The 14836-nt window shown below is 34.1% G+C and overlaps 2 protein-coding genes across 3 annotated transcripts; both read left to right on the plus strand.

The window, feature by feature from the left end:
• The first annotated feature begins 1181 nt into the window (after window positions 1–1181).
• LOC145031026 (uncharacterized) lies at window positions 1182–5526 on the plus strand. Its single transcript, XM_078979480.1, has 12 exons — window positions 1182–1848; window positions 2646–2798; window positions 2879–3094; window positions 3196–3285; window positions 3379–3495; window positions 3580–3849; window positions 3941–4175; window positions 4253–4353; window positions 4436–4606; window positions 4687–4761; window positions 4845–4952; window positions 5024–5526. Exons 1-12 carry the CDS (start codon window positions 1414–1416, stop codon window positions 5363–5365), a joined length of 2313 nt encoding a protein of 770 aa, XP_078835606.1. The 5' UTR covers window positions 1182–1413; the 3' UTR covers window positions 5366–5526.
• Window positions 5527–12508: 6982 nt separating this feature from the next.
• LOC144996934 (Nucleoside diphosphate kinase family protein) lies at window positions 12509–14186 on the plus strand. Of its 2 annotated transcripts, none has more exons than XM_078956730.1 (6): window positions 12509–12618; window positions 12775–12860; window positions 13110–13334; window positions 13445–13552; window positions 13717–13826; window positions 14012–14186. In XM_078956730.1, the coding sequence occupies exons 2-6, from the start codon at window positions 12775–12777 to the stop codon at window positions 14041–14043; spliced, it is 561 nt and encodes a 186-aa protein (XP_078812856.1). In that variant the 5' UTR covers window positions 12509–12618; the 3' UTR covers window positions 14044–14186. The 2 variants fall into 2 exon arrangements, with proteins under 2 accessions (XP_078812856.1, XP_078812865.1); XM_078956739.1 differs by having other exon boundaries at window positions 13723–13826.
• The last annotated feature ends 650 nt before the right edge of the window (window positions 14187–14836 follow it).

Consider the following 14836-nt stretch of genomic DNA (forward strand, 5'->3'; position numbering starts at 1 on the left):
AATTTATCTAGTTTCAAAATGAAATAAATTGATAAGTTACTTTTAGTGTTTCACAAACTCTTATTTATTTATAATAAAGAAACAACTTACAAAAAACTTCTTGTCAATAAATAAGTAAGTAGGAAATAAAAAAAGTTAGTGTTTATGAAATCTTTTTATCAAATACTAAAACTCTTTATTATCATCGCCAAACTAAAATAAATCAATAAACAATTTTAAATAAGTATCCAAACACCCTAAAATAAAAAATTTAGGTCTCACAAGCACAGAAAGAATTTAACAACTTGGTGGTTAATCCTTGGAACTTGAAGCTCCACATTTAGTAAACATGTGCACACTTGGGTTTGACCTATTTAGATTTCAATAATATAGTTTGACCGGTAAGCTTATTTTTTTCTCTTTTTATTTTTACGAAGGAGACCAACAAGGCAACAAGACTAAAACAAAACATAATAATAATAATAATAATAATAATAATAATAATAATAATAATATCAACAAAAGAAGAGTCCCCCAAAGCTTTAAAGAAGTCGGCCAAAACTATATATGTTTAAGCGGTTATTTACGTAAAAAGAAAATAGTTACTATATTGCTATTCAATTTAATCTCAAATCTATAAATAAACAATTAAAATATACTTAAAGTTCATGAGTATTTTTGCAATAAACACCGTATATTATAACTTTCCACCCGATGAATCCCACATCACCCTAGCTATATTGACGCACCATGATCATCGTTCTGTCATTTGACTTGTGTGCCGATCACTCTCCTACGTTACCTTTTAACCAATTTTTTATTTTCGAGCAAATTGCATGTAAAAATATATTTTTTTGTATAGTTTTATTTTGAAAAAAAAATGTGTATTCTTCACCGGAATTTCTATAGTATATATGTTTCTAATGTTAAAATTGATTTGAAAACGTGTTTATTTTATACATATATTTTGGTGATATTTCAATGTAAAGTGTTTTTATGGTTTCATTACTTGATAAACAATGTTTATTTTTTATGATTGTTAAAGAAATATAAATGAAAGATACTTTAGCTACCTTAATCTATTTTTATATAGCTTAATATAAATGACACTAATTAGAAATAATAATTAAATAATATCTTCCAACTTATAGTTTATAGTTTGATAGCCTATCAAACACTTACAAATAGATGTGCATGATAAAGAATTACAAACCTCAAAAGTCATACACATATGCGTCCAGAAAGAGATTGAAGTCTATTACCAGTACAGAACATGGCCCCTAACACCAATCATCATCATCATCATCATCATCATCTTCACCATCATCATCATCATCATCATTTCCCTTCTCTTAAAATGATCTCTTTCCATCTGTCATTCACACAGTCACTAACTCGCCCTTCAATCTAAGCTTCAGTACTCTCCCTCCGGCGATGGCAGTTAACGAGTTTTCCAGATCAGTCGATATGGGAATCAGACTTTCCAAGCGGGTATACTACGGAAAAGACAGCCCTTCCCCTTCCAGGTCTGCTCCGAAGCCGCCGTCCATGGAGAAATCGTTATCGACGTCTTCCTCCGCTTCCTCAATTCGGATGCCACAGAATCACCATCCTACATCGCCGATGGCTTACGCCGTCATAAATGAGCCTCTATTTGTTGAGAATCCGGATATTCGGAGCTATCAGCCGTACATATACGGACGCTGTGATCCGCCGGCGTTGATTCCGTTGCACATGGTCGGAGTAACGATGGAGGTTGACTGTTATTTGGACACGGCGTTCGTCACCGTTAGCGGTGTTTGGCGCCTTCATTGTGTATCTTCAACCACATTATGCGATTGTCGTATCGCGATTCCGATGGGAGAGCAGGTAATAACTGATTATGCGTTTGAAATTCTTACGACAATTTTATCTCATAATAGCTAGTAATTTCGATTAAAAGTTTTGATCCGAATACTTTGCAAAAGTTTACATACGACATGAAGATCATATTTAAAAAGTATAATATCTAAAATCAAAGATTTAATTTATATTTCATTTCTGAAAAATCAGTTATGTTCTCGACTATTAATTAAAGAAAGGAAAATTAAAAGGTGGTGCAGCTGCACCATTTATCATCAACAGGACCATTTCAAATCAAATCATCTATAAAATAAAGTATTTTATATTTTATAATCTATATTTCATTCGTTCTCCATCATTTATTTATGAATAGTGATATACCATGTTATATTATTTACTTTTCATCGAACTATAGAATTTAGTTTTATATACAAATCGTGAAATAAATATGTATTTAGTATTTGAATTTTAAATACTTATCATAAAACATATTTTTACCAAAATAAATAAATGAATATACCATTTTATTATTAAAATAGTAAAGATATATATTCTATGATGTATGTTTTTGTATGTGGTTATTTTGGTCAAAGCTTATCATTTTCTTAATTCTTAATATATTATGTATCTTATTATTAAAATATTACAAGATATATTCTATGATGTATGTTTTTGTAGGTGGTTATTTTGGTCGAACTTATTTTTTTTCTGATTTCAACAGGACTTGAATATTTGTGTCATTTCTATACAATATTGTCTCATCTTTGATGTTTAAACTTCATGTTTAAGTTCTAAAAAATGCATAAATTTGGCTTAATTACCAGGGTTTAGTTCTAGGTGTTGAGGTTGACACCACTACAAGATCATACTTTACTCAACTCATAACCCCAGAAGATGAGAAAAATGACATCGAACGAGAAACCAAAAAAGATGGCTTCTTAATGAAAGGCAACACCTACACTTTTCAAATCTCACAGGTTCCCCCCAAAACTTTTCAGCATTAAAATATTTGTAACCTTATTTATATCACCAAATAAATCACTTCTTACATTCCAAGGTTGAAGGAGGATCCAACATCCATGTGAACGCTAGATTCTCTCAGAAACTATTATATCAAGACCATAATTTCTGCCTCATCGTTCCTTTCACTTTTCCCCCTCATGTATTTCCAGTGTTCAAGAAAGACTACTCTTGTACAGAAAAAATACTTCTAAATGTCAATTCTGGTAGTTGCACTTCCATTACATGCAACAATGCTAGTCATCCTTTAAAGGTATATTAACCTTTTTAATTAATTACTCTTTCATAATCCATATCATATTTGGTTAAAATTCTATACTAATAGTCATATTACACCTCTCTTTGTTTTTAAAGGAACTAAATCGACAGGCTGGCCAATTCGCCTTTTTGTATGAGGCAGGAGTTATCAAGTGGTCTTCTCAAGATTTCTATTTTTCATATTCAGTAACATCATATCTATGATCTTAATTATGTCTCAAATTAAACGTATGTTTAGTGTTAAACTAATTAAGTTGGCTACATTTAATTAATTATCAGGTATGCTCAAATGAGATATTTGGTGGTATGCTCCTTCAGCCTCCATCTTTACATGATTATGATCAGAGAGATATGTTTTGTTTTTATCTATTTCCAGGGAATAACCAAAACATAAAGGTGGGTATATATCAAAAAGATTTTAACATGTTCATTGGTATATTGATGATAAATTAATAAATGTGTTTATGGATATGCTTATAGCCTTTCAGAAAGGAAGTGGTGTTTGTAATTGACATAAGTGGCAGCATGCGAGATGACCCTCTTGAGAAAACAAAAGATGAAATCATAGGATCACTCTGGAAGCTTAATGAAGGAGATTCATTCAACATTATAGCTTCAAATGAAAACATTAAATCGTTTTCATCTTCGTTGAATTTGGTAACACAAGGAATGATTACAACTGCAATTGAATGGATGAACACAAATCTTATTGCTAATGGAGGTACCAACCTCATGCTTCCCCTAAAACAGGTAATTTAATTTGTGTAAGTTTTGGAATTGGATCACTCTTTTATATATATATGAAACTGAGATTGAAGAACTTGATGATCATGATATTCAGGCAATTGACATGGTTGGTAGAACTAGCGATTCCATTCCGTTCATTTTTCTGATTACTGATGGGTCTGTTGAAGATGAAAGAGAGATTTGTAATATGGTGAAAGGTCATATTGTGGATGGAGAACTGAACTCTCCTAGAATTTGCACATTTGGAATAGGTTCATACTGCAATCAATATTTCTTGCAAATGCTTGCAAATATTGGAAGAGGACATTATGATTCTGCATACGATGTAGGTCAGTTTCATCAACCACAAATCCATTTGTCAAGTTATATGAAATATCCACAATTATTGACTCTTTTTTTTTACCAGATTTAATCAGCATTCGTATACGACAACTGATTGACAATGCTACATCACCTCTATTTTCAAATGTAACCCTTGATGCTTTACAAAATCTCGAGTCGTATGAGGTATAAACTATAAACTATAAACTGCCTGATTTTTGGTAATGTATGTGATTTCTAGGCTCACTTTCTTTTGTGATTGTTGCAGATATTCCCATTTCGTATTCCAGATTTATTGTCTGAAAGTCCTCTAATTGTATCAGGCAGATTCAAAGGGAGCTTCCCTGATATTGTTGAAGCTAGAGGTCTTTTAGCGGATCTAAGCACTCATGTGATTGATGTCAAAGTGAGCAAAGCAAACGACATGCCTTTGGAAATGGTAAACATTTTGATCTGGATTTGTGGCTTCTCTTTTCATTATTAAATTCTAATACTCATTTTCTATATATCCTATTTGAGGTATGTGCAAGGAGGGAGGTTGGTATACTTACAGCACAAGCATGGTTAGACCAAAACACAGAACTAGAGGAGAAGGTTTGCTTTTTTGTTCTTGAATCCTGATACCGTTTACATTTCAATATTCAATTCAGTTGCTTGAACTATTATCGTTATTCTAGGTTTCAAAAATGAGCTTACAAAGAGGGGTTCCTTGTGAATATACTCGTATGATACTAGTTCAACATGATAACCTAAAACAAGCAATCAAATCAGATCCACCAGACGAGGTACGCCAATTTCCGTAAACCATCGTTTTTAGGCAAGTGAAATCAAATAACCAGGTTTGATTTGATTGCAGAAGTATACGAAGCTGAAGAACGAGAAGATAACGTACCTGATGAATCTAAACTTTGGATTTGGTAACTTGATTGCGACTGTTGAGAATTTACCTCCAAGGAACGAAGAATTGAAGCTAAGTGGACCACCTGGAAAAGTTGTGCAAGCAGCTTCGTCTTGCTGGATTATGTTTGTTGATCGATTTTGTTGCAGGTGCATGATTCAGGCATGTAGTAAAATAAACAGCCAATGCTCCATTGCAATGACGCAACTATGCGCAGCCCTTGCTTGCTTTCCATGCGCAGAATGTTGCTGTGAGATGTGTTATTCGTGTGCTGAAATGTGTTTGTGCCTGTTCATGTAGAAAGTTGGTTTAAAGGAAACACTTGCGATGGTTTAAAAAGTGTGTACCTATATAAATATATACATGATATATAAGCAATGTTAGAACTTATTAAACTTGTATATTGTATGTGCTAAGTGCTAACGTTAACGTGACTTATTAATACAACTGGCTTTTTATTATTTTGTCTGCAACGATCATTTGTAAACATTTTCGGTTATTTAGAGAGGCGACATGTAGACAACGGCTATTTCCAACCATCTTTTACTTGTTGAAACTAAATTTATTAAAAACATGTATACGATGTTTGTTAAATTTGGTAATGTATTAGTATAGTAACAAAATTCTAGATTTATATAACTTAGAGTACATTATACGGATGGTCCCTATGGTTTGGTGTAATTTGCACGTTTGGTCCCTAACTTTAGTAACTTATTTTTTAACTCTGAAGGTTCCTACAGTTTGTTTTTGTTATGCATTTGGTCCCTGTCTTAACTAAAAATATTATTTTACCCTTGATATTTTAATTTATTTAAATAAGATGGGGTAAGTAAGATAAGGTAAGGTGAGGTTGATGTAAGGTTGAAGATGTGTTTATTTAAATAAATTTAAAAAAATCAATGGCAAAATAGTCTTTTTAAGTAAGACAGTTACCAAGCACGCAACAAAAACAAACAGTAGAAACTCTCCGAATTAAAAAAAAAAAAATAAGTTAAGGTTCAAACGTGCAAATTACACCAAACCATATGGACTATTCGTGTAATTTACTATATCACTTATGGCAATTAGAATGCAAGGAAATGGGGTATCCTCACCTTAAATCCACCTCGTCATCGTATCATTTCATAAAGTTTTGTAGAAATCGTGCTTATCGGTGAAAGAGATATAAAGAGAGTATGAATAGAAAAATAGATTCTTTTCCTAAAGATCCTAGACCACTTTCTTTACACAAGAAACTTATTATACTTTGGGATCGTGTCTACTAATAGAAACCCTTTCTATATCGGTTTTTGTGCTTTTGCCTCGATATCGGATAGCCTAACTGAAAATAGAAATTAAATAATTAATCAAATAACATATTATGACAACAAAAAAACATTATAGTTAAAAGTTTTGTTATTATGAATGTTATAATCTTGTCACAACCATGGTTATCAAACTAACATGGCTAACCCAGACGGTGGGCAACCCGAGCTATTGCTCAGGGCCCACGTCTTTAGAGGGTCCAAAATTTATGAGCTATGTAGTTTATATATATATATATTACCTAAATGATTTTTAAGTCCTAAAAGTAGTTCACACTCAAATTAGCTCAAAAGATAAATAATTTGTTTTGGTTATTATTGCTAATTGAACACTTCTACAATTTGTTTTAAATTTTTTCAAAACCAAAATCAAATAACAGACTGTATATCATAAAAACATTTTGATTTGGTTTTAAAATAAAAAAGCAACCCTTAAAATTTAGTGACCATTGCCCTTAAACTTTTTCCAAGTTTTTTTTTTTTTTATGTCACGTGAGAGAACCAAAAATCTTAAAATATCTCCACTGTTTTTACACCGTGTTTTTTTTTATCAATTTTGGGTAAATGGCACTGTAACGCCCCGATTCTCATGTATTGTCCAATTGTAGTTTCTTGATTTGGCCCTACTCGTCGAGTAGCAGCGAGATTGAATGGCAACTTAAGTGACTGACTCGGCGAGTAGGAGCTGGCAAAAGAAACCCTAAGTCCCGGGTTCTACATTCTATTTAAGGAGGCTTAAGCCCCATTTAGCCTCCTTACAGTCAGATAGAACTCAAAGGAAAACCCTATCCGAGTATTGTGCCATTAGTGCCTTGAAAGTTTGAAAGAAGAACTTGTGGAAGGAAGAACTTAGAGAAGCAAAGGACTAGATGTGACATCCCCATTTTCATGGCCAGAAAATACCGATTTTTGTTTATGCTTTAAAAAAATCAGAGTTCTTCTTTTAATAAAAATGTTGCGGAATTTGTTCCCAGAAAAACATGATAAATATGTTATTAAAACATTTCCGAAGAAACGTACTTTATTCATTTTAAAACGTTTAGGATGTCATCGTCAACACAGGAACATAAGCATAAACAGAACTTACATTTATTTACACTAGTGATCTACATCTCTTTAAATCTCTCAGTGTAAAGTGACTTCGTATCAACACCTGTGATATAAATAAACTGAGTGGGTCAGGTTGGGAAACCTGGTGAGTACATAGGGTTTTCAACTCACAATAATATAATTATTATGTTTAAACAATCAAACAATCAACCCAATTACCCATCCCCATTATCTTCTTTAGTCTTAAGGATCTACCCTAAGAATCAGCTATTCCTCGTTTATTTAGTCCTAAGGATCATCCTAAGGAATCAACACGAAGTCCATCATTACCAAGGCTTATAGAATATATCTGGTGAACACGTAGTCCGAAACATCTAGTAAACACTTAGTTCAAAAGTAACTAGTGAACATACTTAGTTCAAAATACCTAGTGAACACACTCAGTTCATAGATACGTAGTGAACACACTTAGTTCAAAAATACCTAATGAGCACCTAGTTCAAAAATACCTACATGTTACGAAACTGCTGTCGTTCCACTGGACCGTCTAGTATCGTCCATAGTCGTCATCTATACTCCACTAGATGACTGGATCACTGACAACACTGATGTCTCCCATCGCGTTATCACAAAACAACTATTTCATCTACCCATCTTTTTCCCAACACGTTTTGTAGATATAAAATACGTATACAGTTTAAATCATTTAAAACATGTATAAAAATCTTTCACTCAGCATAGACAGCAAGTATTCAGACAATATGTACACATAGCACGTAATTTATATTAAAATACTTCATATTTATGTGTAAGATGAAAGGGACTATGCACTCACAACACGTAAATTATATAATAAATACTTCATATCTATATGTAAGATAAAAGGGACCATGCACTCACCTAAGAAGGTGGTGACTCGGTACTCGGACAACGCTTCGTTTACTTTAAAATAATTTCCTTCGACGAAACCTAGTATTATCACCAATAGATTTTAGTCTATTATTCGCCGAGACTAATTAATAGTTTAGCTATTATTACTATTATATAAGCATTAAAAAATACTTATATAACTCATAATAATAGCCCAAGTATTTATTATATGTTCTTAATAACGTTAATATAATTAAATAAAAACTATATTAAAAATAGCGTAGGCGTAGCTCACTTACAGCAGGTTTTATAGAAAACCAGGTTTTGCTTGGAGCAGCGTTTCCGAGCCGAAAAGCTCTTCTTTTCGGAGCCGTCGAGCACTCCGCGGCTTCCGCCTCGTGCTAGGGAGGTTCCCTAGGCTTTTCGGGGGATTTCGGGGCTACAGAGAGGTTCTAGAGAGAGAGTAAAGAGAAGAAAGAATGGGAAAGGTGTGAAGAAAATAAGGGTGGGAGAGATGGTATTTATAGGGTGAAAATGGCTAAACTTGGTGCCACATGTCACCATCTAGTGGCAATACTTGGGGAGAAAGCAATGGCCAAGATTGTGCCACATCACCCATTTTCGCACAGCACACTTCCGACTTCTAAAATCCGTAACTTTCACATAAGACCTCCGTTTTTGACGTTCTTTATATCCACGCGTAGGTAAAAATAATATCTAGAACTTTCATTTTGACTCCGTTGGCTAATTCTCGACCGATCTTAAATTTAACAGTACGAGGCGTTTAGACTGTTAAATGACCGCGAAGAATCGTAACTCCTTCATACGGACTCCGTTTTCGTCTGTCTTTTTAACGTTGAGTTCCTATTAATGAGATCTTCAACTCTCATTTAGGTCGCATAAGCCAAAAACCGCTCGAACTAAAATTCGAGTTTCGGGTTGTACACTGCTAAGCCGAATCTTAGAAAAATCATAACTTCTTCATACGAAGTCAGATTTGGGCGTTCTTTTTATGGATTTTCTCGGTTTAACATATTCTACGAATTTTGTTTAGATCACTAAGGCTAAATCTTGCTCTATCGTAAATTCACTTTTTACGCTTCCCGGTGTCGTGCCGGTTCCGTCGCGAAACTTCGACGAGTCATAACTTCTTCGTTATAACTCGGATTTCGACGTTCTTTATATGTACGGACACCTTGTAACATATACTAAAACTTGGTTCAAATTATTTATTCTAAATAATATTTTGTCGAAAAGTCATTTTCGACCCCTATTATCTCTAAATTGACTAGCCCAGATCTACGGGGGTTACACTAGAAGCGAGGGAGGAGTGGAACTCGAAATCTACTCAGATAGCACTCATAGAAGGTACCAAGTCGACACCTTTATCCGTTTTCCCTTCTAGATCTCATATAGTGGAAATCTAGGGTTTTTGAGGTGTAAGTAAGGTGATATTGTCGAGTTCTAACTTCAGACTTGGACCATTCCCGAGTTCTAGATCCATAAAGTTCCTGTCTTGGATGTGAGTGAGGCCTTCCTTGTGCATGAAACACGTTAAAAAGCTTAGTTTTGGACATTAAGGACCTTTTTAGCCATGCATACACGTAAAGTTTGCAACTTTACGTGAAAGGCATGCCCTGGAAGCTTGGATCTAAGGTTTGGAGTCGTTGCATGGCTTAAAACGGATCTGTATTGCTTAAGGACTAAAGGAACTCGACGAGTCGCAAGAACGACTCAGCGAGTCGGATGAATATAGTTGTGAACTCGACAAGTTTGTAGAATAACTCGACAAGTCCGATGAAGGTTGCCTTAGACTCAACGAGTTGCATGGGTAACTCGACGAGTCGGATGAGTTTCCTCCAAGTTAAGAATGCATATGTATCAACGTATTACTAGAAGAGAAACACGTCGAGTGGCTCTAGGGCCTCAAGCGAGAATCATAGGAACTCGGCGAGTCACGCCGGTGACTCGACGAGTAGGTAAAAGTTTCGAGGAACTCGGTGAGCAGCCGGGGGTACTCGACGAGTTAAGGTCAACATGGACTGTTGACCTTGACTAAGGACTTTGGCCTTGATCAGGGTCAACTAGTTGGGTTATGGAGTACTCTATGAGGACAGAGACTTATGAGCATAATCGTATTATGGTAATAGGTAGTGGAGTCTTCGACAAGTGATCGGAGAGCTGTGATTTCTTACCGAACCGACATCTAAGGGGTCTAAGGCACCAAGGCCGGCCCATTGGATTGATATCCTAGTAGTCATTGATATGTTGAGTTGAGTTAGTAATGTATGCCAGTTGATATGCTAGTCGGGTAGATCTGTAGGACTGCGTGAGATACTGATTGATTACCCGTCTGTGCATTTATCTGTTACATGTCGACATGTTATGTGGGGTGGGTTGAGGTTGTACTGCTCCGTGCGGTAGCCAACAAACCCGAGAGTATTCCAGATATGAGCTGAGGGCCCGGTAGGCATTCCAGACTCATACTGAGGACTCGAGAGCATTCCAGATACGAGCTGAGGGCCCGGTAGGCATTCCAGACTCGTACTGAGGGCTCGATGGCATTCCAGATACGAGCTGAGGGTTCGGTAGACATTCCAGACTCGTACTGAGGGCCTAGGGGTAGTCCAGCTTATAAAGCTGTGGGCCCAGTGCATGTTGTTCTGTTTTGATTGATATGATATGTTAATGTTGATATTGTTATGTGGACTTTATGTGTATCGGTATTTTGGGGTGACTCACTAAGCGTTCTGGCTTACAGTTTCAGTTTACGGTTTCAGGTACCTCAGGGGATCGCGGCAAGGCCAAGGCGTGATCGTACAACTCCTCCTACTATGTTATGTTTTTGGGAAAGACTCTGATAATTAATGTTTTGAAAACTAAATTTGTAATATTTTGATGAACTTGACATGTTTTTAAAAGTTTAAATTTGTTTGAAATTTTGGATGTTCCAGGCACAAAAAACACTCTTTTTACACAGAAATTCGATTTTGACACCGTGTTTTTTTTTTGTCAATTTTGGCACTGTGTTTTCCAATTTGTTACAATTCTGACCATTTGACCGGTTAACCAGTGTACATGCTGACGTGACATGATGAGGTGTCAGTTTTGATGACGTGGCATGCTGATATGATATGCTGACGTGTCAAAATTGAATTTTTTTTCTCACAAAAAACACTAGATTTTCATTTTTTTTCGATTTTGATACTAAGTTTAATTTTTTCTTTCAACTTTGACACTATGTTTGTTTGTTCCAAATCAAACATCATTTTTTCCAATTTTGTTTAATGTTGACAATTTTCTTTTTGAAACCGTATAAATATTTTTTAAATACATTTAAACCGTATAAATATGTTTTTTTTTCATTTAAAAACCATAGTTTTATATAAATACTATTTTTTTTTACACTCAAACCGTATTTTTATGTATAAATATGTATCAGTTATATAAAAATTGTATTTTATATTAAATATGCAACTTTAAAATGTGTTTGAAGGTTTAGAGGCGTGTAGTCGATCAAAACTCGGATATCAAGTTTGCAACCCATCAAATTTTTACATCTTATTAGAAGCTTATGGTTGGTTTGATTATCATGATATAACTAATGCTTTGAATGTAAGGAAAAAAAAAACATATTGTATTTAAATAAAAATGTGGTTTTTAAACAAAAAAAAATATATTTATACGGTTTAAAATGTAATAAAAAAATATATTTATACGCTTTCAAATGGAAAATAGATAAAATTGAACAAAATTTGATAAATAATGTTCGATTGGAACAAAAAAAACATAGTATCAAAATTGAAATAAAAAATTAAACTTAGTGTCAAAATCGAAAAAAAAAACGAAAACTTAGTGTTTTTTGTGAAAAAAAAATTCAATTTTGACACATCAACATATCATGTCAGCATGCCACGTCATCAAAACTGACACGTCATCATGCCATATCAGCATGTAACTTGGTTAATCGGTTAAGTGGTTAGAATTGTAACAAATTGGAAAATACAGTATCAAAATTGACACAAAAAAAACACGGTATCAAAATCAAATTTCTGTATAAAAAAAGTGTTTTTTTTGTGCCATTTACCAAAGTATAAAACTCATAATAACTTTTTTTTTTTTTTTTTCTATTTTACAAAGTTTATTCAACAAAAAAAACCTTTTCCAAAAATTTGGGCACGTGCCTAACGCGTGCAAGTTCCGTCAACAGCGTTTCTTCCGGTCCTTCACTACTCTCATTCCCGCCTATTCCTTCCCTGAATCAACACCCTCTCACGCTTCCATTGTCCTCGCAATTACGCTTCGTCGACGGCGATCGTCGACTCAAAGGTTCCATTCAGTAACTCTTAACTTCGTATTCTTCTCCTTATGTTTTGTTTTGCAATTGTTTTTAAATTCATATACGGTTTTCTGTCCATAAGTGATTGACAACTTCGAATTTTCATCACTTGATGTATCTGATACCTGATTTTTTTCTTCATTTAGATGCTTATGAATCTCCGATGTGGCCTTTGCTTTGGGGATGCTGTAATAATTAGCCTTCTGGCCTCTGTTGCTGCTCTATCGCACAGGTGAATCGTGTTAGGGTTTCTAATTTCTGAATGATATGCTTAATGAATTTCAATGAAATTACGAAATTGAAGTCTATAGATCTAACTAATTTATTCAAGTTGTTGCATAAGCTGTCTATTCAAGTAGTTGCATATCTAGTAATTGACGAGTTGTTTGATGCCAAGAGCTCCCTTTTCTCTCTGTTGTGTTTTGTTCACTGGACTTGCTTATAGAACTTGCTCTACTACTGTCGTATTACATACTTTTAGATCATTGGCAAATGTTGAATTGGAAACCGAGAGGACATTAGCAATAGTGAAACCAGATGGGGTTTTTGGTAACTATACTAGCTCAATAAGGAAGATTATTCTGGATTCTGGCTTCAGCATCCAAAGAGAAGCTACATTACACCTTGATGAAGATAGTGTGAGAAGTTTCTATGCCGAGCACTCAACAAAGAGTTTCTTTCCCAACCTTGTTAAATACATGACAAGGTATTTTCTTGTCTCCTTTAAACTTAAAACAATCTGTTCAGTTTTCATAAAAGTTACAATCTAAGCTCATTCTTCTTAATATTGGTCTCTTGATCTTCATAACTTTTCAGTGGTCCAGTGTTAATAATGGTTTTGCAAAAAGCTAATGCTATTGCTGATTGGCGCACTCTTATCGGACCAACTGATGCTCGCAAGGCTAAATCTACTCATCCTGACAGGTTTTTTTTTTTTTTTTTTTTGTGTTTCTCTTATCATGTTGTATTCTTGTGATTCAAGCCTGAAAACTTTGTATCACTAAGGAATATAGTTAATGACACCTTTTTTACTTTCCATGGTGATGTTGTTAAATGTTAATTGTTATCTAAAGTTTTGTCTTGTATAGCATCAGGGCCATGTGTGGGGAGGATTTGGAGCGGAATTGTGTTCATGGTTCAGATTCATATGAGTCGGCTGCAAGGGAAATTTCATTTTTCTTCACACAGACATTTTCAGGTTAATTTTTTTTTTTATCATGTTACTTTTGTTTAGCTTATGAACTACAATTATCACATGAACATAAAATAAATTATATAAAGATGAATGTTTTTTTATAATAGTAAAACACACAAAAAAAAAATGTTTGTTGGAAGATGAGATGAGTGACTTATCCTGGTTTTTGTAATTGTGTAACACAACAGAAGGAACTATTTTGAAGCATGATGAACTCTAAAGAAAAAAACACATACATGAATGGTAATCAGGGTGTTATAGCCTGTAGCAGATGAATTATTTATTTTTGTTGTTTAAGTTATGTATGATTTACGTATTCTTGCATTTTTCATTAATGATTTATGAAAAAAGTTTATTTAGAAATGTATTGATTGGTGACAGTAGACATCATTAGCCATTTTTTTTATTTATTGTAAGAAAAGAATGAACTTCCTAATTAGGAAAGTTGGTTCCACCAATGCTGATATAAGTAGGCTGTATTTATCAACTCAATGACTTGGAGGCCCATCACAGGCCTTTATTTCCTCTTTCTCTTCTGTTAAAAGTTAAAATTACTATTAAGTCATTGGTTGTAGTGATAAGTGATTGCTACTGTCCTTTTTTTTTTTTTTTAACATGCATCTCGATGGATGGAAGATAAACAACTCTCAGTAAAAAATCTAAATCCCAAATTGATGATGTAGGGCATGACGTTTTTTTTTTGCAGGCTACAAAACCATGTCCACTACACAATTTCTATTATAATCACCCCCATTATTCAAAATTATAGACCCCATTCCATACAAAAATCACGTACGATTTTCTTTTAGTTTTGGTTTTTTGGGCTTTTTCACATTATATATTATAAATAAGACACAATTAAAAAGAAGTCGTCACGTCAGTCATCCATTATTAAAATTACTGTATGGTTTATTATATCTTATTATCTCCAAGAATATGGGGAGTGGTTTAAGTGGAAGCAAGAAGCGTAATGAAGGGACGATGTAGAAAATATCAAAATAATTTAATTGGAT

The sequence above is a fragment of the Lactuca saligna genome, chromosome 1, assembly GCF_052625555.1.
Source record: "Lactuca saligna cultivar CGN05327 chromosome 1, ASM5262555v1, whole genome shotgun sequence".
NCBI classification, from domain to species: domain Eukaryota; kingdom Viridiplantae; phylum Streptophyta; class Magnoliopsida; order Asterales; family Asteraceae; genus Lactuca; species Lactuca saligna.